Genomic DNA, 26955 nt, shown 5'->3' with positions numbered 1-26955 from the left:
AAGCATAATGACATAGTATTAGAAGCTCTTTTGAAATGGACCCTATCGTACCTACTAAGTTAAATAATCTCTGATAACAAGCACCTATTAACATGGAACATTGTTATACCTACAATGTGCTATAAACTTTCTTCGTACAATCAAAAGATCATTAAACGTTATTTAAACTCTTATGGCGTTATTCATAAATCCTAAACGTCTGTCAAAGTTAACACGTTGATGATCGTCGTTTGCCCCCATCTTTCGCTTTGATATAAAGAGGGACAAACGACGATCATGAACGTACTAACTTTGACAAACGTTTATGAATAACGCCATTAATATATATACTTAGTTAAAACACAAATACATATCAGTCAAATTATGCCTTGTATATAAATTAGTAATTTAATTAGTACTTATGAGAATTAAAATAATCACTATTATGACTCAATTATTTTTTAACACACACACAAAAAATTATTCATTACAAACCTCACATTCATCGCTTGTAAAATGGTCATAAACACAATAATTACAGAAATGGCACCAAAAGTATGAGCTCAGTAATAAATACACAATGTCCGCTTGGTTCATATACAAAGTGAAATGTCTGGGCCATACAGTGTTCATTAATTCTCTTCGACATCCGAAACACTTCTCAGCAAGTGTGAAGTGAGTAATGGGCCAAGGCCATTTTATGTCATTAATATATATCTCCTCTAAGTCGGCCATAGTTAGAATTTTGTCCACGTCACAAAAGATTACCATATTGATGTACAACAGTGTTGTATGGACAATCGTCGATACCTATTCGATTTGGTACGAGGTATTAACCTGAAACAAAGAAACATATGATGTAATATTTTTTCGTTCTGTTGATAACTAGTAAATACTAATACTGCTATTACTCAATACATGCAACTAAATTGCTAACTCACCTTCCAGACATGAATCACATATATAATCAATGCCAAAGTTGCCATCAATACAGTCAGTACAGTACCATTTTTGGCAAACTATACATTTTCCTTTTTGTCCCAAGATAGAGGTGAGACATTTGTTACAATCAAGAAAACTAGTCAGCAACCGCTGCGGACGTTTTCTGCTACTGGTATTTTCAGTAACTTGTTTACATTTCATTGATTCCTGGGTTGTTTTATTTGTGCTTGTAACGACTTTTTCTACAGCCTGTAAAGCGGCTGACTGATCCTTTTTAATTCTACGTTTGTCGGGTATTTGTTTTTCTTCACTGGGTGACTTCAATTCTCTTTTAATGTTCTGATTTTTTTTAGTTAATCGTGTCTCTACAATTTCTACTCTCTGATGTAAAAACTGTTTTCTGGTTCTATTTTTGCTAACATGTTTCTCAAGCTCTTGTGTTTCTTCAGTGTGTTTAGTATTGTCCAGTAGTGGGGTCTTTTGTTTCAGATTTTTTTTAGCTGAACGTGTAGTTACTTTTTCTACGGCCTGATGCAAAATCTTTTTTTGCGGATGACATCTACTTCTACAGCGTTTGTCAGGTTCGTTTTTGACGTGTACGGTAATGTCAGGTATCGGACTTTTCCTGTTTGATATTGTTTCAGCCATTGATGTCTTGTCTGTTTCCAGGATATTAACTGAAATTTCGTCAATAGATATTAAGTCAACCTCTGGTGTCTGTTTCGCTAGTTCTGCCATGTCTTCACGGACCGGTTCTATCTCTACAGGTAGACTTTCATGATTTTCTTCGACATAAATGACTGGTATGTCGTCGATGGTGTTACGTTGGCATTGATAATTACTATCCTGATTATTCCGAAGCAAAACATTGTTTTCGTGTCCCAAAGGAAATACGGCATGGTCAATCAATTCTGGTGTATCATCAGTAAAAGGTTTAACACAAATATCTACCAAGTCCAAGGGTAGATCAGGCTCTGGTACATTGTCATGCTGGTTATCAAGTGTTATTGTTTCACTTATGTCGTCAGTCAGGTTTTGTTCAGGGATCACTCCCGAAGCACAAGACAGACTACTAGACATTGCCGTCTTAGCAATTAAGACGTCAGACGTAGTCACGGAATGTGGTTGTGGTGAAAAACAGCCACATTGTCCCTTCATATCCCCACAGAAGCAACTAATATGCCTGTATTTTATTTTAAACGGTACGCCATTGTCGCTGGTCATAATTTGATGCAACTGCATAGTTCCTTTTAGCACTGGCAATGTAGCAGGTAAAATATTCGATATGCGGTCGATTTCGCAATCGTCAATGAGAAATACTTTGGTGATTCTTAAACTTTGCTTCAACAAATGGTGCGCGTCTTTTGCATCGACAACATCATTACCGCAACAAACCTTTTTGTCCAGAGTACGTTTTACAGACCCTCCGATTCCGTCTGCAACGTTTTTGCCATGACCAGCCTCATAAAATGACCATGTCGTATATTTGAGGCCATATTTAGCTGTAAAGTAAGCTAATAAATAAAAATTTTTTTTTTGACGGTATTGTGATGATGGCCCGTCCGAGAAAAAATGGATTACTGTCGTATCCGGGGTTTTTTGCTTGATCATATCAATTATAGGAATTAAGTGTGCCCAAATTGCTCCTGGCTGATGACTCGTGTTATCCGATATGGTGCAAAAAGATTGCGAGTAGTCTTTCCAGAATACCATGCCTGTATGCAAGGATATTTGACGATTAGACGCTCCATAATGCATAGATTGGACTTCGTTCGCCAGCTTAGCATCGTAGTTTTCGGAAAAATCACAAACAATTAGGGCTTCATTTTGTTTTAATCCTGTTATAGCCTTTTGGTACTGTGCTTGCTGGTGAATCATATTAAAGTGATGTTTCTTAAACAATACCAAGTCTTTTTCGTACTGATTTTTCAAGTCATTTAAGGTTCCAGTTTTCGTAACCTTTGCTGTTTTTTTAGTACGCATTTCTTTAGTAGTTTCGCCATCATTTTTCTGATAGATATGATCTACTCTTTCCCACTGTGACCATTCGACTGGTTGATCCAATTTGTCATCACTGGTTACTTCATAGACAACATTTATGTCTTTGCATTGTCGGCATTTATTCCACATGCAATTGTAATTGTTAGTGTCACAAGATACTTTGCTCATAATTTCTTTAATGCCACCAGTGACTAATCCATGTTTGACCATTGCAGTGTGCAAGAAACCGAAGTTACTATGCTTGATGCACAAGCACGTATTTCTTGAGCTTAAACCAGGCGACAGGACATAAAATGGTTTGTGCTTGTAAAATGTCGTGAAACCATAACGCCCACCTTCACTTTTATATTTTTTGAACGTATTAACCAGTGTATCCAATAAATAACGTATCTGAACCTTTTCTTTGTTTTTAGTCCGTGTTTCTTTTTTCCCTGCCGTATTACGGCTGACGTCGTCTTTCAAGTAGAATTGCGTAATTTCTTTTATATCAATTCGTCGTATTTTTTTTGGCTTAGCTCTGGGTTTAAACTTCAGTCCTAGCATTTTCGAGACTAAGTTTTTGTTTTCCGAATTCCTTACTAACTTTTGCATAACTGTTTTTTCGTTCTTGCTACAGTTACTCTGATATGTTTTTTTTATTGTGCTTTCTAAAATTTCTTGTCTTGCTTTCAATTTTTCTAACTGTAAGTTTAGATTATCGATGGTTTTTTGCATTTCTTTTTTGGCCCTTTGATATTTTTTTCTATTAGTTTCCTTCTGAGTGATAATAATACTGTTATAGGCTGTGATACGCCTACATTTGTTTGATAAAAGTTTACATTTCTTTCGCAATCTTTTAAGCATCTTTTTGTTGGCAGGTTGTCTACTCGTGCCATGAGACGTACTACAATTTTCATTCGGGTCTAAATTCTCATCTTGTACAGTTTCAGTAACCATTTTATTCTTTTTTTTCATCCGACTTGCCCTTTGATATTTCTTCCAGTTCTCTCTTCTTTTTTCAGCTTCCTCTATCGTTAATTGTGCAATTTTCTTTTTGGTGAACCTAATTCGATCTACATTTTTTTTTGTTACTGATTCTAACTTTTCAGGGTCTTGTTTTAATCGTTCTCTATACCTCCGAGCTCTTTCTGCACCACTAAGAGGCATGGTGAGTCCGGAAAACCTAAAATATACAAAACCGTGTTATGGGCGTTTGAATGAAAAAAAAATCGATCAAGTACGAGTCAAACTCGCACTGGAAGGGTTTTGTACAGGGTGGTCAAATAACAGGTATACACTTTAGTTTTGTAATTTTATTCTATGAAATATAAAAAATATTAAGTATTAAATGTCGTTACGTTTTTTTTATTCTGTAATAAAAAATAGATAGTAAATATAAATAACAGTTACTAAACGTGACATTATACATGAAATAATTATAACACGGATCGTTCACGTACTAAGTCGAAAATGCGTAAGTACGTGAGTGATCCGTTTTATATATGTAATAAGTATGTCTCAACCTCACGGTAGTTTTGTTAATACAACTGACATTTTATATTAGACTGACTGTTTTGTGATACCAAAAAGAATAGATAGTATAGAGGGGTCCTGTCATTGTAAATTTTGTAGTCACTGTAAATTTACTGCCATCTATCGACACACGACTAAAACTCAAAATGAAAACGTATAAAGTTATCAAAAAATGTATATATATGGATAAATAATTTTATAATTTTTATATCATTTTGATCCATGTTCATTCACTGATATCTATGTGTTAAAATTGTTAAATATGAAACGGTGTCGTCACGCCATCTAGCCGAGGATAGGCTAAAGGTGTGTGCGCCACCTATTCGAGAATGACTTTTACTTGAATTCCGAGGCACGTTTTTTCCTTAGACTTTATTCGTCTTATACGAAGTTACATATGTCTTTGGTGATACTAATCCAGTTTGTTTGATGACAGTTTGTGTTTGTGACAGTATTAAATACGGTGACATTTCAAAAATACGTCCGCTAAATTGTCACTAAACCTTCACATTCAGCCACGATTGAACATTTTGTGTAAAAATATTTAAAACGCCAATTAAATTAATCAAATTAAATATTTTTAAGCATAAACAAAAATATTAAATAATAAAGGTAAAAGGTAAAGGTAAAAGTTAAAATCCTTTTTACCATGACTTTAAACAAAGTATTTTACTTATAACTTACATGGTTCTTACGATATAGTGACATAATTAAAACAAAAAAGCTATAACTCCCATGGGAGTTAAAGCTTTTTTTTCACAATCCATAACTCCCGCGGGAACAATAATAGGCCTTTGTCCTTCAATACACCTGCATGAAATAAGGTATTTTTCGAGCAAGTGTGCATGATGAAAAAACATTAGATGTTCGCGATGGTGGTTCTACAATCAACATACTGTATTGTTTTGTTTGTCGTCTTTACTGGAAATAACTGTACCTACTACGACGATTCTAACTACATACTACCAAAGACATATGTAACTTCGTATAAGATGAACAGGAAATCAAGAAATAGTCATTCTCGCATAGATGGCGCACACACCTTTAGCCTATGTTCGGGTAGATGGCGTGACGACACCGTTTCATATTTAACAATTTTAACACATAGATATCAGTGGATGAACATGGATCAAAATGATATAAAAATAATAAAAGCATTTATCCATATATATACATTTTTTTGATAATTTTATACGTTTTCATTTTGAGTTTTAGTCGTGTGTCGATAAATGGCAGTAAATTTACTGTGACTACAAAATTTACAACGACAGGACCCCTCTATACAATCTACCTATACTTTTTGCTACTACTAAACAATTATCAATAATCGTCAATATTTTGATAAAATCTCGTATTCATGACCAAAATATCAAACTTTATATAAAAATTAAAGTTAAAACGCCCTAATAGTATGTATTCAACTCATGCGTTGTTACTACATTTTCATTCTGTGTTATTTTTTCAAATTACTGACGATATTGAGATTTCGAATGGAACGCCCATGTAATACCACCCTATAGACGTCAGTTTTGTAACATTGTCGGTCAGCCTATACGTAACGGAGCGATTTGTTACAAACCTGACGTCACGTTTTTCTACTTTACTACAATCATAATTTAACACTGAACTCATCTTAGATACTATATTTATGTTTTTATAAAAAAAACAGTTGCGAGATTATCAATTTCCATCTATAATATATGAGCATTATGTAAAAGCTAATATTATTAAAGAAAATTGATCACAAACCTGACTGACGAAACGTGTACGGTCTGCAGTCCACTGACACAAGCTCACTTTACAACTTCCTGTCGCGTACTGGCGGTTTAAAATTGTTTGCGGTCTGATCACGTGTTATTAATGTTGCCATTCCCAAATTTTAATGTGGATTAGTAGAAATTTAAATGTAGTTTTGATCGTTACAAACCTGATGTGTCAGGTGGCATAACTTTCAAGTAATGTTAATTTGATTTAGTTTTTAATTCAAAAGCAGCAAGGTTCAATTCAAAACTTTGTTCATGTCCCCCGTAAGACTCTTTAGATTCTAGGTAACATATAAACTCGACAGCTTTAGTAGAAAAAAATTGCACGATGTGACTTGCAAAACCTTCAAGTTAGGGTGGGACACGTCAAAAACCGTTATTTTAACTGTTTAAAAAATATATTATAATTACATTATGCTTATCTTAACTAAAACTATTGACGAAACCATTAGTTAAATATGTGTTCTATGGGTATAAATTATTAAAGTCAGGAAAAAAGAATACATAACGGAGTAAAATATTTATGAACACGCGGGACATCATAAAAACGGGGGGTGTCCCTAAAAGTGAAAACGCCCATGTTATTACTATTTTAATATTAATATAGGCCGGTAGCTTGAACATGTCATGCTCGCTTAAAAGTCTTTGCTTACGGTGGCGTCGTTGATCGGGTCGCCACTTTCCCGAATGAAGGTTGAGGGAGGCGATGGCTGAGATACGCGTCATACTCGTGAACGGGTGCTGTTTGTGGAGACTGGTCTGTTTAAGCTAACACAAGCTATTATACTTAGTAACTTTATTTTTATTAATTAATTACAGTGAGACGCCTCATTCTGCTCTCGTATGTTTCTTTTCTCATAATGAATGTACTAATTATACAGGATATTGACTCTTGGAGACCCTATACATCTCTAAGGATAACTTGATAAACTATATAATCTTATAGTTCTGACACCTAGAGACATTTACACCTCTAAATATTATAGTTTTTTTTTGTGTTTTGTATCTGTATTTTGTATGTAATTCGACATTAAGAGACCATATACATCTCTTAGTAATTGTAATACGTTAGATTGAATTGTTAGTTTTATTTTATAAAATTGTTGATGTTATTATTTTTGCTTGTATGTAAATTCAATGTTGACGTGTAAAAGTGCCCTTGTGGCCTATTTGCTGAATAAATGTTGATGTTTGATGTTTGATGTTTGATACAAAGTTTAATTCTACTTACTTACTTTTGTGGGATATTTCATTTTTTTTCTGAATAGCCTACTATAAGTATGAAAGAGAAAAAGATCTACAAAATACAACCTTGTTATAATGCAAATAAGTTTAAATTTCGAACGGGCTTTCCAACCAATGGACTATCTCAGTGTGCTCAGTAAGAATCATATTTATTATTGGAGTTTATCTGTAAAAATTTAAATTAAGAATTCCGTTCTTCACTGTCGTTGTGTTTTTTTTTTCACAATAGAGCACATAGAGTTATTAAGCGTATAGAGATAATAAAGTCATTTAATATTTATTAACAGCTATGGCCTATCTATAAATTTTACTGAGAGTATCTGATTCATCGAAACAATATTCCTTTTCATTAAGTAGGTACCATTACATTTATGTATTAATTGTATACAGTGTGTATTAATTATTGTATACAGTATGTATAATTGTATATTTTTGAACGGATCGGTGAGAGCAGCAACCAGATCCCGTTCTGAATGAATGAATGAATGTTTCTTTATTCAGGCAATACTTATACCTGTTAGTTCTGATAGTAGTAGTTTTGTTCTGTTAGTTCTGTGACGAAAAAATAATTTTGGATGACCGGTATAGTATATGACAGTTAAAATTCAGTTTTTGGGAACAAAGGTAAAGTTGACGAAATATAAAGTAGGCCGATCTCAATGATCACACTTGTTTGAGAGATCGGCTAACTTTATAAGTTTATATTTCGTCAACCTTACAGCCAGCGACAAAAATGTCAGTTAAGATTTGGTATTATGGTAGAACTGGGATTCATGAGTACTGTGGTGTATGTGTACTTATGTACTTATTCTTATTATATAAGCTATGTATCAATCATGTAATCGAGTTAGTCTGTAAGTTGTGTTTGACCAATAAACACATGTAATCAATATTCTATTTTATTTATTAAAACGTCCATCCGTACATGGCGACCCTTAGCCAGTCGCCACGCGCCGCGCGTGTTTCCTTAGAAAGTCAGTGATCGGACCATATACAGCGTCGCGCGTGTTACCCTTAAAAGTCAGTGATCGGACTAAATATGTGCACCACGAGTGATCAGATATTGAGACGATTTGCAGCCTCATTAGAACAATTCATATTTTCGGCGATATTTAGTGGAACATCGGCAGCGTCACTTTATAGACTGTGTTCAGGGTTATCGTCGCAAATACAAACTGTTCAGCGTACTATTGAAGATGGGCTCTTCGACTTCGACGGATAAAAAAGAGGAAGTAATTATTGCCCAAAACGCAGCAGGGGGCAGCAATAATGCCGATTTGGAACAGTTAAAATTTCACGCCTGTACCACCAACATTATACTAGCCATCATATTGTTAATTGCATTGTTGGTGATGCTATACGGAATTTACAAAATTTATCGAAAATGTCATAAGAAGATGATTCAACGAGAAGTGAACCACCATGTCATGTTCCGGAGGTCTTTAAGGAGAGACAAGCGATCAGCCGACGACGGTGTTTAAGGACAGCAGCGCCCACCCGCCCCGATTGCAGTGATTATGCAGGTGATGGTGTCATAACAGTGAGTGAGTGATCAATTTATATTAGTGCCTCAATTAAAAATCTAATCGGACTAGTGAATCAATATTTTTTTTTTACAATACAAAAAATAAACTAATGTTATGTAATGGTCGATGAACTTTCTGGTGTGTACGAGAGTTTAAAAAAAATTAAGGACAATACTTCAAAGTTAGCAAAGGACAAAAGAACATTTAAAACATTACAGAAGTATTTAACAAGTGCCACTGAGTTGTATAAAACATACCTTATATGTTCTGAGACTGTAGATAAACAAATATCAAAAAATTTAATAAAGGGCAGTGATATAATTCTGATTAAAGAAATATGTATTAGAATAGAAAACTTATATTATAAAATAGAAGAATTTTGTACGAAACAGGGTATTGAAAGCGAAAACACGATGGAGAAATTTAATCTTAAAACAGCGGTGTCTTTGTTGCCTGAAATAACAGACGACGAGGACAGCGTTAAAAAGTTAATCGATTCCATAGAATTATACAGTGAAATGATTGACGCAGACAGTCAATCACATTTAATTAAATTCATTTTAAAGACTCGGCTCACAGAAAGCGCAAAATTACGTTTATCGTCTTCATATACTTCATGTAAGGACCTCGTAGCTGACATAAAAGTGCATCTATTGACAAAGAAATCCCCAACCGCGCTTCACTCTCAACTTACTAAAGAAAGGCAGGGGACCAGTACTATGATGAGTAGTAGATGAGTATGGTAAGAGAGTAGAAAAAATATTTGTAGATCTAACAATATCGCAGGCCGACGGCGACAGCAATGCCTACAGCGTCTTGAAACCAATTAATGAAAAATTAGCTATTAGATGCTTCACTGACGGCCTGAGATCACGTAATTTAAGTCTCATATTAACAGCTCGCGACTACACATCCCTAAAGGACACCATAAGAGCTGCCAAGGACGAGGAGTTGTCAACTTCACGGGCGCAGCCACAGGAGGAGATGTTTTTGGGAGGCCGAGGAAGACCACCAGGTGAGTATTACACTCGTCCATTTACAGGCCGCGGCAGGAACACATGGCACAATCAAATAAGTAGGGGTCAACCAGGGTACGCCTACTCACACATAACTCGAAATGATTCGAGTGCGACAAATAGTACGGGCAGCCGCGGGCGTCCGCACTATCGAGGACACGTGTACCGAGGCAATCGCTACTCGCGTGGCATCTATCGCGGTAATTATAGGCAGCCTGCCGTGAATTATATTGAAGACAACAATCCGCCTACTTTAGGCGAGACTACAAATAATTCCGCGCAAGAAAATACTTCAGAATTTTACAACAGACAGTAACTATTATGAATCCCAGTTCTACTAAAATATGTTTTCTTTTAATAACTGATTTACAATAAGTACAAAATTGTGCGGTAAAGTAGGTTTATATTCAAATTATACGCAATTCTTTGTAGCAACTCCGCCAAGTGGACGAAAACAGGTACTGGACGGTAAACTGACGCAATTACCCTACTTGTACTAAAACTTAGACATTTATTATTACTTATTTCTGTGACTTATATGAAACATGAGCAAATTGATTAGGTAATACTTTACGTTAATTACATTTTGTATCAGAAACAAGCCTAAACATCAAAAACCGAGAAATGCCGAATCACACACTTAATTGAAATATTATTCCTTTTTGAGTCGTGCCTGCCCAGTCTACAAGTTTAAAATACAACAATTGCGACTATATCAAAGATTATCATGAGGTTGTATGTATACATTTTTGACGGATTTAGTTTTTCATGCTCGAAGTTGCTTGTCAACTCTGACGTATATTAAATTTTCTACTATTTTGGTGTTTGAAAGAATCAATAATCATCATATATATAAAATCGAAAAACCAGAACGGGATAAAAAACGAGGGAAGAAGCGAGATGGCGCCTTACAAATTTCTAAAAAAGTTTTTGACACGTTTCTCAAATACGACGCACGTATGATAAGAAAAAACTGTTTCAATCTATTATCTAAATATGGGAATAGACTAGAGCATAAAAACTATCGCTTTCGATACGTATTTAATTTACAATAAGCTAAAGAAATTTTCATAACAATCTTTATTTTACTTATTTTACGACGATCGGCCGTTTCTCGGCAACTCTTTCTCGTTTCGTTTCTGTGGTGCTACAGACTAGACCAAATTATTCGTAAGTTAAAGTAACCTAAATTATGTTTGTCATGTTGGTATACAGTTATTTCGGCGTTTTTTTACACGAAGTAAAATAAAAAGTGCCGTCAACCTCAACCTTAGTCTATAGCCTAATATACGAGTGACTTATGCCATATATGACTTATCATTATCAATCAAATAATATTATCATATTATTAATAATTTGTATTTTGTTCTTTTAAATTTCTTTTTAAGTTATGTTATTCAGATTGACTTTCACTTGCTATTCGTCCGGGGAACGGGCTGCCGAGATGGGCCAAAAATACAAAGTTGTTAGTAAGTTATAATGTAGGCAGATAAAGAAAGATTCAGATATTTTTGAGCGACCTGATGAAAATAAGCAAATGTAAAGTCAGCAGTCAGCCAAATATCTTAATATAACTTTGTTGCCATAGAAACAAGGATGTGTTCCGATATAGTGGCGAAATATTGAGAGACCAAAGCTAGCCGCTTTAGTGGCTCGGAAACTTCGAGAGAATGGGAGAGGATCGTGCCGTGAAGAGAGCGTACTTGGGACAACAAAATGGGAGACGCCCGAGTGGACGTCCTAGGTACCGCTGAAACGACGTAGTTGCTCAAGACCTGCTCAACCTCAACCATGGCGTTGGCGACTGGCGAGAGCTATCGCAAGACCGAGAAACATGGCGTGATCTGGTGTCGGAGGCCAGGACTCACTTTGGGTCGTTGCGTCACCGTAGCCGTAGTAAGTAATGTTAATATCCAGAAAGGGGAATGGGGACTACCTACGTTTGTATGAAAAGGCGATTTATGATCGGTGGTCGTCCATATTCGTCTTAAGGCGGAAATTAATCTAATTAACGTTTTTGCAACTAGGCTTATAAAAATAAATAATAATTTTATGTTGAAACAAGTTTTAAATAAATACCTACGTAGATGAAAAAATACAATCTTGCCTTTTATCAAATCACATAATTTTTTGAGAAATTTGCGAATTAAGTTATCCAAATAACGGCTACAAATAAGAAATCCCTATCACAGTTATACTTAAACCCTGGCAGGGTTGAATACATAATAATGTCGGTATTTAAACATAAGACAAACTTTTTATTTCATTTACGCGAGCGGAGCTGCGGGCCCGTCTAGTCATCATCATCATCCTGGCGTCAATCCCGGCTGTGCCCCCGCGCGGGGCGCGAGGACCCGGGGTCCGCCTTCCGACTCCTTCGTGTCCACTTTGCCCAATCTTCGGCGTCCCTGGTGGTGAGTCCGTTGGCACGCATGTCCTCTTAACGACATCAAGCCATCGCTTCTTGGGCCGGCCTCTTCTTCCCGTACCGGGAGGAGGCGGCATGGCCAGGCATTTGTTACCCACGTAACTTGCCGGTCTGCGCGAGACGTGGCCATACCACCGAAGGCGGCACTCTTGCAGTTTGTCTGCGATGTCACGGACGCCAAGACTACCCCGAATTTCGGACGCGATCCTTGCGTGAAACTCCGCACATCCACCGTAGCATCTTCATTTCCGTGACACGCAGTTCCTGCTTGTGTTTGTGCGGGCCCGTCTAGTATCAGATAATATTGAAAATGTTCAGACAAGTGGAAGAATATACTTCAATATGTTATGGATGCTAGCAAGATGTAAAAACAACAGTTTAGCGGAATGTCAGCTTACGAAATGGTTTGTACAAATTACAGAGAAATTCAGAATAATTTGTTTCTACTAGAAATGTGCCTTCACCGAACGTTTTAGATAAACGGTAGACCTATTATATTATATAAACGTTCTTGACTTCGGTTGGCCGAAATGGGACTCTTACGATTTTTTCTCATTTTACCTCCAAGATGAGGTTGATCATTAGTGCTGGAAAGCCGTAATTTGGTATGGATATATAAATCAATCAACCCGACAAGGTGGTAAATAAAATCTCTAATCTCTAAAAAATATATCTAAGGTAGAAGCTTTATAATTATAACTTCTACATTACCTATATATACCATACCTAGCCCAGAGGCCTTTAATAACAATCCAAACTCCAAGGTCCCAGAGCTCCCAGACATTACTTATTTCCACGTGAATAAAATGTATGGGATCAATTAGTATTAGTATCCAAACTTAAAACCGCCTAGGGATTCGTGGTACGGTGCTCTGAACACCGTAGTCTTGACTTCGTGCTTGGCCAATTATTTATTTCTGGAGACACGGGAATTCTCAACCAGGATTTCTCGAGTTTCTCGAGAAATCTTGAAAGTTTCAAAAAACACCATGTTACTTTATAGTACATTACTATAGAGGCCGGGAAACGAAGGGTTGCAAGCCAAGTAGATATAGACGGATAGGGATACGCGGCCGGCAACCCTGTTTCTCGCAGAGATTTGTATAATGCTTGTATGGGCTGCTAGTGCCACATACACCATGTCGTATATAGCTCTTAATCATGTATGTTTTGTATTAATTTTAAGTGTTTTTATATTTCTACTTTGTGTGCCCATTTAATTATTGCACTAATGTGTGTCTATTTTTATCACTGTAACTTGTGTTGATGTGCCTAATTTTAAGTCAATCATTGTTCCTAATAAATCATATTACCCTTTCCCTAATTATGTATAACATGTAATAGAATAAGCAAGCATTGGTTGACTAAAGCAATTACTGACTCTGCACGTAACACCCACGCCTTCAGTAGGCGTGGCCTAAGTGCCTACGGTGGGGAGCGCGCCTATATAACGCCCACACCCTGGGTGCCTAGACACTCATCTACAAGCATCAACAGAGGCAACAGCCTCCCAACACTCTACAAGTTTTCTTATAACTAAATAATGTGTTATCATTAAATCCCAACACATCCCGGTAATGGTGGCGGTAACAAGGAGGTAACCTGCAGCAGTCCAGCCAGCGTGTCCAGTCGCCGTGTACGTTCCTGACTTTTATGGTCGCTCGACAATTATGGTCCTTCGTTGCCGAATGAAGAAAGAAACACGTACGCGCTGAATTTTAAGTAAAGCTATACTTGATTCAGAAGAACAAAGAAAAACGAACGCGCTGAGCCTCCCGAAGTTCGCTTCGGCTCAGGCCCTACCTAACTACCTTTCCATAACCCACCATTACCGGCTTGCCGGCGGACCGTGCAGTGTTGTAGGTTTTCCTCCACTCAAGTGTCCTGGCAACTTTCGTTGCTGACAACTTTCGTTGTATTTGTCACATGGTGATACCATCACACTGCTTTCGAACGCTCTAGGCACTGCACTTAGCCATTGCGGGAGATTCAGTGCACCGAGGGATCCACGCTTAGGGGCACTGACGTTGCGCTCGGTAGCGTCAGAGCATAGGCGTTAGGCAGGTAAATTTGTATATAGTTAGGGACCCCCCGCGTGTTTCAAGTGTTGTGTTGTGTGCGTAAAAATCAAGAAAGAAGAAGATGTCGCTACAGGACGGAAGAACTCTTCGCTCACGCAAGCGGGACCCGCCTGTCCCCACGCCTACCCCCTCGTCGGGCAAAACTACGTCCGGCGAGACCAATACGTGGAGCAAAGGCACCAGTGGCAACCGGACAACTAGTGGTGAAAACAAAAATGAGTCGCTACACTCAGACAAGCGTCATGACGATACAGTGGTAGTTCGCAGTCGGTCGAATACTTTAGTGCCACCCGTTGTTGCGCCGCCGCCGCGAGCGCCGTCTGTTCGCGATTCAGTTAGGTCTGTTCGCGAATCGGTAAATAGGGACCGCGATGACGAATTGACCGTGCTTATGGCCGAGCTCGAGGTTCGTAAAGCCGCTCTAGTCGTCGCTAAGGCAGAGTCCGATACTGCCAAGTTGAAGCTGCAGATTGCCCAAGTTAAGGCGCAGTCTGTCAGCGGCAGTGTCGCGTCCGAAGCCGACGCACGAACTAGAAGTTGGGTAGAACGACAAGCTAGGCTACAGCGCGAGATGAAAACGTTAAAATCCCGCCGCCGAAAGAGACCGCGCCGCGCGCCGCCGCCGACCGGCGGGCTAGCAAACCGCAACCGCGATTTTTAGAGGTACCGCACGGTACCTACTCGCCAATGTATCACAAACCGCCAGAGTTACCTGCATTCGGCGGTGATATCACCGAATGGATATCATTTAGGGCAGAGTTCGAGGACACGTCGCCCATGTTTAGTGCCGTCAATAACGTAAGTCGAATTAGGCGCGCACTTAAGGGTGAGGCCCGGACGGCCGTAAAATCAATAATGTACACAGTTCAGGATCCATACGAAATTATGGAAGCGCTAGAACGGCAATTTGGCGACACCGAGGAAATTGTACTTACGGAGCTGCATAATATCAAACGCATGCCGCGTTTCTCTGAAGACAGTGCTAATATCTCGTCATTCGCCGCGCATATCGCGAACGCCGTCGCCACCATAAAATCATTAAGTCAAGAAAAATATTTGCACGCGCCTGAACTAGTGAACAAAATAGTGGACAAATTAAATTTTATAGTGCGTTACGAATGGGCCAAGTATAGGCAGACTAATTCGGAAACTCACGGCTTAGTCGCGTTATCTGAGTTTCTCAACGAAATTAGTACTGCGGCCAAACGCGTAAACCGTAGACCGGCTAATAGATCGCGAACTGTAGTGAACACGGTGACTTTTGAGTGCGAACCTAGGCGGTCGAGCAACGCTCCCTCTAGGTCCCGCGCCCCCGCGTTCTCCCGCGACTGTAGCACGGACTCGGAGTCAAACGCATGCCGCGTTTCTCTGAAGACAGTGCTAATATCTCGTCATTCGCCGCGCATATCGCGAACGCCGTCGCCACCATAAAATCATTAAGTCAAGAAAAATATTTGCACGCGCCTGAACTAGTGAACAAAATAGTGGACAAATTAAATTTTATAGTGCGTTACGAATGGGCCAAGTATAGGCAGACTAATTCGGAAACTCACGGCTTAGTCGCGTTATCTGAGTTTCTCAACGAAATTAGTACTGCGGCCAAACGCGTAAACCGTAGACCGGCTAATAGATCGCGAACTGTAGTGAACACGGTGACTTTTGAGTGCGAACCTAGGCGGTCGAGCAACGCTCCCTCTAGGTCCCGCGCCCCCGCGTTCTCCCGCGAATGTAGCACGGACTCGGAGTCAGATTTCCACGAAAATTACCCACGCGAAACGGAGATTAGATCGCGCAGTAAACCTACTATCGCACTAGTCAAGCCACGCGAGAATAATACCTAACAATAAAAAAAAACCCGCGTCAATCGGAGCTAGACCCAAACAGATATCGTCCGTCCCTGTCTCGCGCAGTACGTGCACCATATGTAAGAGCGGGAACGAGCACAAAGTTAGTACGTGCTCAAAGTTTTTAGCTGCGACGATATCTGAGCGATGGAATTTAGCGAAGGGTGCTAGATTGTGCTATAGATGTTTAGACGCGAATCACCATAGGCCGTTTAAGTGCAAGTACGTCGCGTGTGGTGTAAATCAGTACGAAGCCGGACATAGTAAGCTATTACACGGACTGAACGCGACCGCGCCCGCGAACGGTAATAGTACTCCGGCCGTATCTGTAAACAATATTAGACTCCCGCAAACGTATCTCAAAGTCATGCCTGTAGAGGTGTCGGGACCTTTAGGTACCGTACAAACCCTCGCGCTACTTGACGAAGGCGCGGCAATGACTTTAATGCTGCACGAGACAGCAGATAAAATCGCGCCTCGCGTACGCGGAGAGACGTTAGAAATTGAAGGTATAGGCGACGTAGTTAGAGACCCCGATTCGTACTCGCTACAGGACGCAATTAGGGGTTTTTGTAGCCGACATATGGAGTTAATGGCGGTGCTCACGATAGGCGATATAGGTATAGGTTCGCAAGGCGTGTCACGTGGTACGCCTTAGTCGACAAGTGCGAACATTTGTCAAAAATCGGGGACGAGTTAAGTTACCCGACGTCAGTACCTACTATCGTGATAGGCCAAGATAACTGGCACCTCATCATTTCTCGGCAAGTAATGGACGGCCCGCCTAACCTTCCCGTCGCGAGTCTAACCAGATTAGGATGGGTATGGGATGGGTACTACATGGCCCAGACCAGACCGAACGCGTCGCGCCCCGGTAAATTTTGTAGGGCACGCGTCCTAAAACCGCGGACGACGAAGCTTTAGAGCTTATGAAACAGCATTTCGACATAGAATCGTTAGGCGTTTCGCAAAAGTTGCCTCGGGCCGATCCCGACCAACGCGCGCTAGACTTATTAAAAGCCACCTGTGATAAGATACCAGGGGAGAATAGGTATCGAGCGGGCTTAATATTATGGCGAACCGACGACGAAAAACTCCCCGATAACCGAGCGCAAGCATTAAAGCGGCTATTCAGTCTAGAACGGAAACTAGACCGCAACGCAAAGTTGAAAGCCGAATATGCAAAACATATGAACAATTTGCTCGATAAAGGTTACGCGGAGAAAATGGACTAGCCATGCACCGCCCCTCGATTCACCCCGGATGTGGTTCCTTGCGCATTTCCCCACTCTTCACCCGCAACGCGGTAAAATGCGGTTAGTTTGGGACGCGGCTGCCACAGCCTACGGACGTTCGCTGAATAGCGCGCTGTTGGCCGGCCCCGATCTGTTAGAGTCACTTTTTGGCGTATTAGTGCGCTTCCGCGAAGGTAAAATCGCGGTGGTAGCCGACGTCAAAGAGATGTTTTTGCAGATCGAAATTATAGAGCGAGATCGCGATGCGTTACGTTTCGTTTGGCGGGGGGAGGACCGCACCTCTCCACCGCAAGAATATAGAATGAAGCGGCTTATATTTGGATCAGCAGCGTCGCCGACAACCGCGTTATATGTCAAAAACGAAAACGCAAAAACGCATAGTACTGAATTGCCGATCGCAGCTGAAAAAACAATTAAAAATACGTACATGGACGACATGTTAATCGCCCTCGACACGTCCGAGGAGGAAGCCAGACGCGTAGTAAACGATATTTACGAGCTAAACATGCGCGCGTCATTCGAACTCCGCGGGTTCGCTTCGAACCACCCTGCGGTAATTGCTGACGTAGTTAACAGCAAAGAGGAAACGTCTTTGTTAGGCGCGAGCGAGAGCGTAAGTACCTTAGGTTTGAAATGGAATCACAAGCGTGACACCTTAGGTTTCAATGTGAACTTTCGTAATACGCCCGAAGACGTACTTAACGGTCAGAAATTACCTACAAAGCGACAGGTAACGAGTAGCGCGATGTCGATATTCGATCCAATCGATTACGTAAGCCCCATATCCGTCTTAGGCAAGGCGTTAATGCAAGAGATATGGCGGACAGGAATCGGTTGGGACTCGCCTATACCCGTCTCACTCGCACCCGCGTGGCGATAGTTCATCGATAACGTACAACCATTACGAGACTTAGAAATTCCGCGACACGTGCCCGCATTTAATAGGGAGGCATATATGCATGTTTTTTGCGACGCGAGCGAAAAAATATATGCCGCGGCCGTGTATTTAGTTAGCGTGAACCCCGAGGAGACTAGAACCTCCGCGTTAGTGGCCGCTAAGGCCCGCGTTTCGCCTCTCCGGGTAGTTAGCATTCCGAGGAGGGAATTGCAGAGCTGCGTACTAGCTACTAAATTAGCGGAAACTGTAGTCAAGGAGTCAGACTACGTAATAAAGGACAAGTATTTTTGGTCTGACTCTAAAACGGCGCTCACGTGGATACGTTCGGACCCACGTAGGTATAAAACGTTCGTAGCACATAGGTTAGCGGAAATCGAGAACACTACCACCCCCGCCAACTGGCGCTGGGTGCCGAGTGCAGCTAACGTGGCTGACGACGTGACTCGCGGTATACCTGCGCAATTCGGAGTGAACCACCGGTGGTTCATAGGGCCCGATTTTATACGTAAACCCGAAGAGCATTGGCCGACCGAGAAAGCGCCTGCGCCCGTCGCCGATACGGGCGAAGAACGCGTTAGCAAACTCGTATGCTCAGTAGTTGTCGCGAAAAATAAGTTTGGGTACCTGCCGGAGGTATGTAGGTTCTCAAAGTTCGTACGACTAGTTCGCGCCACCGCCAGGGTTCTGGTTGCCGCCGAGGTTTTCAAAGCCTCATTGCTATCTAAGAAAACAGATACAGAAATAAATAAGGGGCATTTAAATTTAGCAGAGATATTGCTAATTCGCCGGAGTCAACATGCTGCATTTCCAGAGGAGATTAAGCTACTGGAAACTGGGCGGCCTCTACCGAAGAAGTCTCCGCTGCGTAAGATAGCAGTACAACTTGATAAGAACAGAGTCATCGTGCTAAACGCTAGAATTGACAAAGACGTGCACATGTTCTGCACGCGAAAGAAGATTTCGTCAAGCTGCTAATACATCATTTTCATGCGCTCTTCGACCACGGTAACCACGCAACCGTCATCAACGAGTTGAAGCAGAGATATTATTTTATCGGGCTGGCGGTAATATTCGCTATATAGCAAACAAGTGCCAATGGTGTCGGACCTATAAGGGAACCACACTCAAGGTTCCTGTAGGCGACCTCCCGCCAGAGAGGCTCCAGGCAAATCAACCGCCATTTACCAGTACCTGCAGCCGTAGACCTGTTTGGCCCTATGCAAATCACTATAGGCCGCCGCCGCGAAAAGAGATGGGGTGTACTATACACATGCCTCACGACACGCGCTGTGCACTTAGAGCTTGCCGCCTCACTTTCGGCATCCTCTATGATACTTTCCTTGCGCAGAATGATAGCGCGATGCGCCACGCCTACGGTTCTTTACTCTGACAACGCCACCAGCTTCTACGGCGCAGAACGGGAACTGGCAGAGGCCAAAAAGACGCTGCCCGACACTTTAAAGCCATTTTTGATCGAGCGAGCCATAACCTGGAAAAAGATACCGCCCGGCAACCTTTCCGCCGGCGGTGCATGGGAACGGCTCGTGGGCAGCGTGAAAAGGTCACTAAAAGTAACACTAAAAGAGAGAGCACCTCACGAAGAAGTTCTGCATACATTACTGCTAGAAGCCGAGCACATAGTCAACTCTCGACCGTTGACACCAGTGAATCCAGACTTAGACAGCGAAGCGCTGACGCCGAACCATTTTCTCATCGGTCGATCGAGCTCCATGACACCACTGGGCGTCTTCACAGATGCGACTATGTCACTCTCGTCGTGGAAAACAGCGCAGACCTTAGCCATTTTTGGAGGCGCTGGGAACGAGAATACCGACCCAGCCTCCTCCCTCGGTCCGGTGCTCATCAGAACGTGAAGAAACTACATGTAGGCGACGTAGTCATCGTAGCGGACAGCTCCATGCCACGAGGAACATGGCCTAGAGGCGTAATCGCACAACTCTTTCCCGGCCCTGATGGCCACGTAAGAGTAGCCATTGTTCGCACCCGCGCAGGTGACGTCCGTCGCCCAGTTTCCAGGCTTATACCTATATACTCCTCGCATATAGACGGTGTTGACACACGTGGGGGAGATTGTCGTATATAGCTCTTAATCATGTATGTTTTGTATTAATTTAAAGTGTTTTTATATTTCTACTTTGTGTGCCCATTTAATTATTGTACTAATGTGTGTCTATTTTTATCACTGTAACTTGTGTTTATGTGCCTAATTTTAAGTCAATCATTGTTCCTAATAAATCATATTACCCTTTCCCTAATTATGTAAAACATGTAATAGAATAAGCTCATTGGTTGAATAAAGCAATTACTGACTCTGCACGTAACACCCACGCCTTCAATAGGCGTGGCCTAAGTGCCTACGGTAGGGAGCGCGCCTATATAACGCACCAGGCTAGGGGTCGCGGGGTTGGGATAGCGTTTGGAAACAGCAGCGTTCGGACGTCTACTACAACTTCGAGATTCAAACCCTATTTGTTGGAAATAAGGCTTTGAATCATTCGGCCCGGCAGCCGCCGGAGGGGATTACTCCTAATCAAGAACCATCGTCGTCGGTGTGCCCTCGCCGCATCTCCCGATCCCGGTCCCGCTAAAACGGACGCCCCGGGCTAGGGAATGCGGAGACTGGCTTAGCTGGCGGCGACGAGCGTCACGAGTCCCCAAATAAGAGCCCTCGCATGGAGGGAGAGAGAAGCAAACATGTGGGTAGATCGCGATCTCGATCTCGCGGTCTACCCGCAACATCAAGATCGTCATCGCGGAGGCGGGGAGCCTCACCGATGCCGCCGGTGGACATGGAGGGTAGTCTGGGAGCGGGATTTTTCCCACTACCCCCCCGGATTTGACCCCGGCTCACTGGAGGGTAGCGTGGATTTCGACTTCGCCGAATTCACCGCCGGCGACGCCCCCGCATCCCGACCTGCTACCCCCGCGCCCGCGGGGCCTGAGCACGTAGCTACCACGGAAACAGCGGACCAGCTACTTCCGGAACCGACAACGCGGCCCTTCTCGCCCGTGTCGCCCGCCGGCTCCCCCGAGTCCCCGATGGACCTACTACAATCAGACACGATTGTAGTAGCCCATATGATGGGGACTGAACTGGCATCGGCGGGCCTGAAGGCGTGGATGGCCGCCTACATCCGCATCTCCTCACATAGTATGGGGATGCACACCGAGCTCCAGCCCGAGGACCTTCCGTTTTTGGAATTCCTGAGGGCCAACCCGGCCGTCCTGAGGCCGCCAAAGAGACCCGTCGAGAGCCCCGAGCAGGGGCAGCACGAAAAGAGGCATTGCAGCTAACCTACGCCACCGAAAGATTCAAGATTGCGCCGCCGGTCCAGGTCGGCAGGAGGCGACGCACCACCAGCCGCACGAGAACACCAACAGCCCGCACCAACGATAGCCCCCTGGAAGGCCCCATCTCCCACTTCAATCATGGCGAGGTGCAGCCTGAAGGGGGTAGTCCAGAGGAGGCTGAACGTATTCCCGCTACAACCAGAGGAGCCCCCAGCCCCCGCACACGCGGAAGCCCACCAAGAGGAAGCCCCCGCCAGCGAGGTCCAGCAGCCCCAACCTAGCCCCCCCCCAGAGGAGCTACAGCAGCAACAGCCGTCGGGCCCCTCAACCGAGGAGCCCGTACAACCACAACAAGGCCCCCCACCGGGGGAGCCCAAGCCCCAGCGAGCCACCACCAGGAGACAGCATTAAACCCCGGGACCCAAGCCATTGGAGCCCGCAACTGAGCATCCCAGCAAAAAGAAACAGGGGCCCCCGTCGGAGGAGCCCCCCTCCACCTCCAAGCAGCAGGCCACCACAATCACACTGGCCACAACCCCGCAGGGCCCAGCACCAGCGGAGCCCCCACCAACCAAGACATCATATGCGGCCACAGCATCTCAACCCACCCAGAAGAAACAAAAGGATGCCCCCGCCGCAAAAGAGAGCACCCAGCAGCCGCCCCCAAAGAAGACCAAATACCCCAGCATCGTGGCGCCGGTGCTGCCAAATTGGGGAGCAATAGTGCAAGAGATCGCAATAAAACTGGGCCGAGCCGTCAACGCCAAGCCGGTGGGACGCGGTTTGCGGTTCACGCCCAGGACCGAGGAGGAGTACAAGACGGTCTACGACCACCTTGACCGTCTTGAGAAAGCCATCGAGTGGCACGTGTACGCACTGGACGCCGAAAAGAAGATGAAGGTGGCGCTTCGAGGCCTCCCTGCTGACACCCCACTCGAGGACATCAAGAAAGCATGCGAAGAGCTTGGGTTCCCTGTGGAATACACAAAGCAGATAAACGCCAGAGGAGGCAGGCCGGGCTGCGTCTATTTCCTGCAGCTGGCCGGGCCCCCGCGAGACCACACCGCAATCTACAGGGTCAGCGAGCTACTATACCTGAACTGTATTAAAATAGAGGCATGGAGAGGAAAGTCTGGCCCCCCGCAGTGCCATAGGTGCCAGGGGATCAGGCACCATTCCAAGGGGTGCCACAGGCCGCAAAAGTGCGTGCGCTGTGCTGGCCCCCACCCAGCATCAGAGTGTGACCGGCCGAGAGACCAGCCCTGCACGTGCGCCAACTGTGCGGGGCCTCACCCGGCCAACTACAGAAGATGTCCCGTGTTCGTCAAAGAGGCCCGTAATTGGAAGGCGGGCACCAATGCGCACACGGTCCCTAAGAAGGCGGGACCGGAGACCAAAGCAAGCGTGAAGAAGCCCACAGTGGAGGAGTCGGCGCCGGCCTCACTTATGGCGCCGGCCAACGCCCCCACCCAAAGGGGCGCACCACCAGAACAGCCTGCAGGCTCCAAGGCCCAAAAGAAAAAGAAGAAGAATAAGACGCCCCCCCCCCAGCACAAAAGCCGCAGCCGAAGCCCCACCCGCTGCTCCAACACAGGCGGAAGGGTGCCAAGATCTCAAATCAATCAATCAAATCAAAAATATACTTTATTCATGTAGGCCTAGCAACAAGCTCTTATGAATCGTAATTAATCTTAATCTAATTATACTTCCTATCCAAATCCAAGACAACAATATAATTTACTGAGCAGCAGTACATGGAATCATGCCGTCCTTGTCACACATTTTAGAGATATAATATTTAAAAAACAAGTTCGCACTGTCCCTCTCACTCGCTACGCTATCATCCCCCGCCATCCCACTCCGACACCGCTCCTCAGATACCCGTCATTACATGTTTTTGTGTTAGTCCGAGTCACACGTATTTTCGCCAAAATAGTGTTCCTCTAAATATCTGTGTGTGTGTTTCGATTGATGAAGTTAGGGTGAGTAATTTTAATATGTCTATTGAGCGCTGAATGATAATAATGATAGAATTAAAACATTATTTGTACTGCCAGCCGCCGCCGTACCCCCGAGCGAAAAATTAATGTTTTTTCGGCACGGCAAGTCTAGTCTCGTTTACAATTCTTGACATGGCTGGTATACTTTAATTTGTAATCGTATTTTCATTTAGCGTGATAAACTCATTACCTAAGAAATCAACTAAGTAAGTAATCTTTGCGTTCGTACGAAATCACTTGTTACAACTACCTTCTTTTTAGAATAAAATAAGTACGGAGCTATAAATAAATCACAAAATGACCTTTAACCCAGTTATATGACTAATTCAAAATCCAAAGGTTATAGTAATATGTAGATATTACTTACATTTCATGTTTTAAATTAAAAATGGTACATTCATACTATGTAATGTTCGCTCAGTAAATTGTTTACGAATGCGAACACTATATTATTATATTATATTGACATGCTTTCGCCTACAGATTTTATATACTGTATACTAGTTAAGTATACAAACCATATCTGAATTGAATAAACTTTATATAGGTATTTATACGTACTACGTAATCGTTTCAAGAAAACGGCCCTTACCATGTCCTATCTACCCTACCGTGTAATAAAAAAGATAGGTAACAATATTAATCCTTGCCGATTGGTAATAAGTGCTTATGAACAGTAGCAAATGTGTCTTTGTGCAAATATACATATTCTGTAACCAACAAGTTTAATAACCATCTTATGAAGATACCTACAGGTACCTACATTTATATGTAATATGAAAAATTCCATTAAATACACAATCTATAAGATACTTGAAGAATAGTTTGACCGACTGTTTAAAGTGTTTAATGCCAGTAACCGATGTATACAACCAGCACGCGCTATGCGTGCTCCGATACCGACATAGTGAATGGATCGTAAGGATTAAAACGGATTAGGTACTTCTTTAATCGCACATCGCGGTATCGTCGAGTCTTGGGTCCAGTCGGTGTGATCGCCTCCCTTTGCTCATCAGTTAATCTCCTACTTTGTGATAACTAGACATTCTTGATTGACAGTATTAAGTACCAATGCTATAATAAGCTAAACATCACATAGCCAGTTATTAGTTACTTTCTACAATAGTACCTACTCTGTACGTGTAAACCTCATGAATGTGCTTACATAATTTTTATTTAGACACTTGCACATTATCAACTCAATGTAATTTTAGAATGAAATAAATGATGGACAGAGTATAGGTACTTGATTAGTGTAATATTATGGACTACGTCCAATAATAATACTGCGCTAGTACAATAGCGTCGAGGATCGTTAACCCATGCGTAAATCGTATCGGAAATATAAGTAAAACCTTCTAATGACAACTGGGATTCAGAATTTGGTAGTTTAAGTAGAGTGAGTACTTTACATGCTTAGGTAAACTATGCAACAAGATGATCATCAAACAGGTAGGTACTCGGTATTAAACGTGTTACCAAATAAAAGTCAATGACAAAAGGAGAGTTTATAATATTGCACATTAATTAACACGTATAAATTAAAATTCATATCACATAAATATTTAGTTAAAAACGAGATTAAAAGCAAAATTTCTCCCACTTTAATAGTGAAAAGGCTATCATTACTCCACAATCATTGTGTTGAGAGCTCCGCCTTCACAGCGTTGAGGTTATATTTACCCCACTTTAACAGTGCAGAGGCTATCTTTACTCCACATTAATTGTGTCGAGAACTCCGCTTCAAGAGCGTTGAGGGTAAATTTGCCCCACTTTAATAGTGAAGAGGCCATCATTACTCCACAATAATTGGGTCGAGAGCTCCGCTTTAACAGCGTTGAGGCTAAATTTGCCCCACTTTAATAGTGAAGTGGCTATCTTTACTCCACATTAATTGTGTCGAGAACTCCGCTTTAACAGCGTTGAGGGTAACTTTGCCCCACTTTAATAGTGAAGAGGCCATCATTACTCCACAATAATTGTGTCGAGAGCTCCGCTTTAACAGCGTTGAGGCTAAATTTGCCCCACTTTAATAGTGACGTGGCTATCTTTACTCCACATTAATTGTGTCGAGAACTCCGCTTTAACAGCTTTGAGGGTAACTTTGCCCCACTTTAATAGTGAGGAGACTATATTTACTCCACAGTAATTGTGTCGAGAGCTCCGCTTTCACAGCGTCGAGGTTAAATTTTCCCCGCATTAATAGTGACGAGGCTATCTTTACTCCACATTTATTGTGTTGAAGATTTATGATGATTATTGCGTAATATCTAAAACTACATAATAATGATTGACTCGCTCTTCGATTGCTTCGGTCATTTGGCTCATCGGTCGCTTCGCTCTTCGGTCGCTTCGCTCTTCGGATGCTACGCTCTTCGGTCGCTTCGCTCTTCGGATGCTACGCTCTTCAGCCGCTTCGCTCTTCGATCACTTCGTTCTTCAGTCACTTCGTTCTTCGGTCTTTACGCTCTTCGGTATGTTTGGTCTGCAGACGCTTTGCTCGTTGTAAACTGAGTCAAAGATATATAACGTTGCTCCACTGTAACAGTGTTGATGCCAATGTAATGTACTTGTCATAGTCTGTATCCAGATCTTTATGTTGACTCCACTTTAATAGTGATGTGACTGTGGCTTTACGTATGTGAAATACAGAGGAGATTTTAGTTATGTTGAAGTAATTTAATTGGTATTAATGCAGGCTTAAATCCTGGTAACAAAATGTACACAAACTGTGCTGTATGACGAGTGAACAATATATGGAAAGTGATATATGTAACCCTTTAAACGATTTTGCATTCAATATTTGACCTGCATAATATATATAATATATACCATCTCAACGAGCCCAATTTACCTACTCGTAACAAATCCAGTACGATTTGCTTACTGGTTATCTCGGCTCTAAACTTCAGGGGACCGTCGTCGCCGCAACTAACAAGGGCTGCGCCGTGGTTGATGCATACATCCCACGACGCGAAATCAACGCTGGAAACCTCAGCTGAAAACCAATATGCACAATTGTACAACCTTGCAACCAGAGTTAAATGCTGTAACCTGTTACATGAATCGCTTTCGCTAAATAGCTAGATTGACAATCGCAATAAAGGATTGATATCCTTAAACAATAATAAAATTTAATATTGTCATTAATT

General features: G+C 42.3%; 1 protein-coding gene across 1 annotated transcript in view; it reads right to left on the bottom strand.

Moving 5' to 3' along the window:
* Positions 1 to 706: 706 nt before the first annotated feature.
* Positions 707 to 26955, bottom strand: part of LOC134805569 (uncharacterized) — a 177279-nt gene continuing 151030 nt past the window's right edge. The window contains exon 2 of the mRNA XM_063778844.1: positions 707 to 3886. Coding sequence (XP_063634914.1) covers positions 904 to 3886 — 2983 coding nt within the window. The 3' untranslated portion in view covers positions 707 to 903. The remainder of the gene's footprint in view (positions 3887 to 26955) is intronic.

The sequence above is a fragment of the Cydia splendana genome, unplaced genomic scaffold, assembly GCF_910591565.1.
Source record: "Cydia splendana unplaced genomic scaffold, ilCydSple1.2 scaffold_42_ctg1, whole genome shotgun sequence".
Lineage (NCBI taxonomy): Eukaryota > Metazoa > Arthropoda > Insecta > Lepidoptera > Tortricidae > Cydia > Cydia splendana.
Note: the sequence above shows the minus strand (reverse complement) of the source record. Positions and strands in the feature narration are given on the sequence as shown.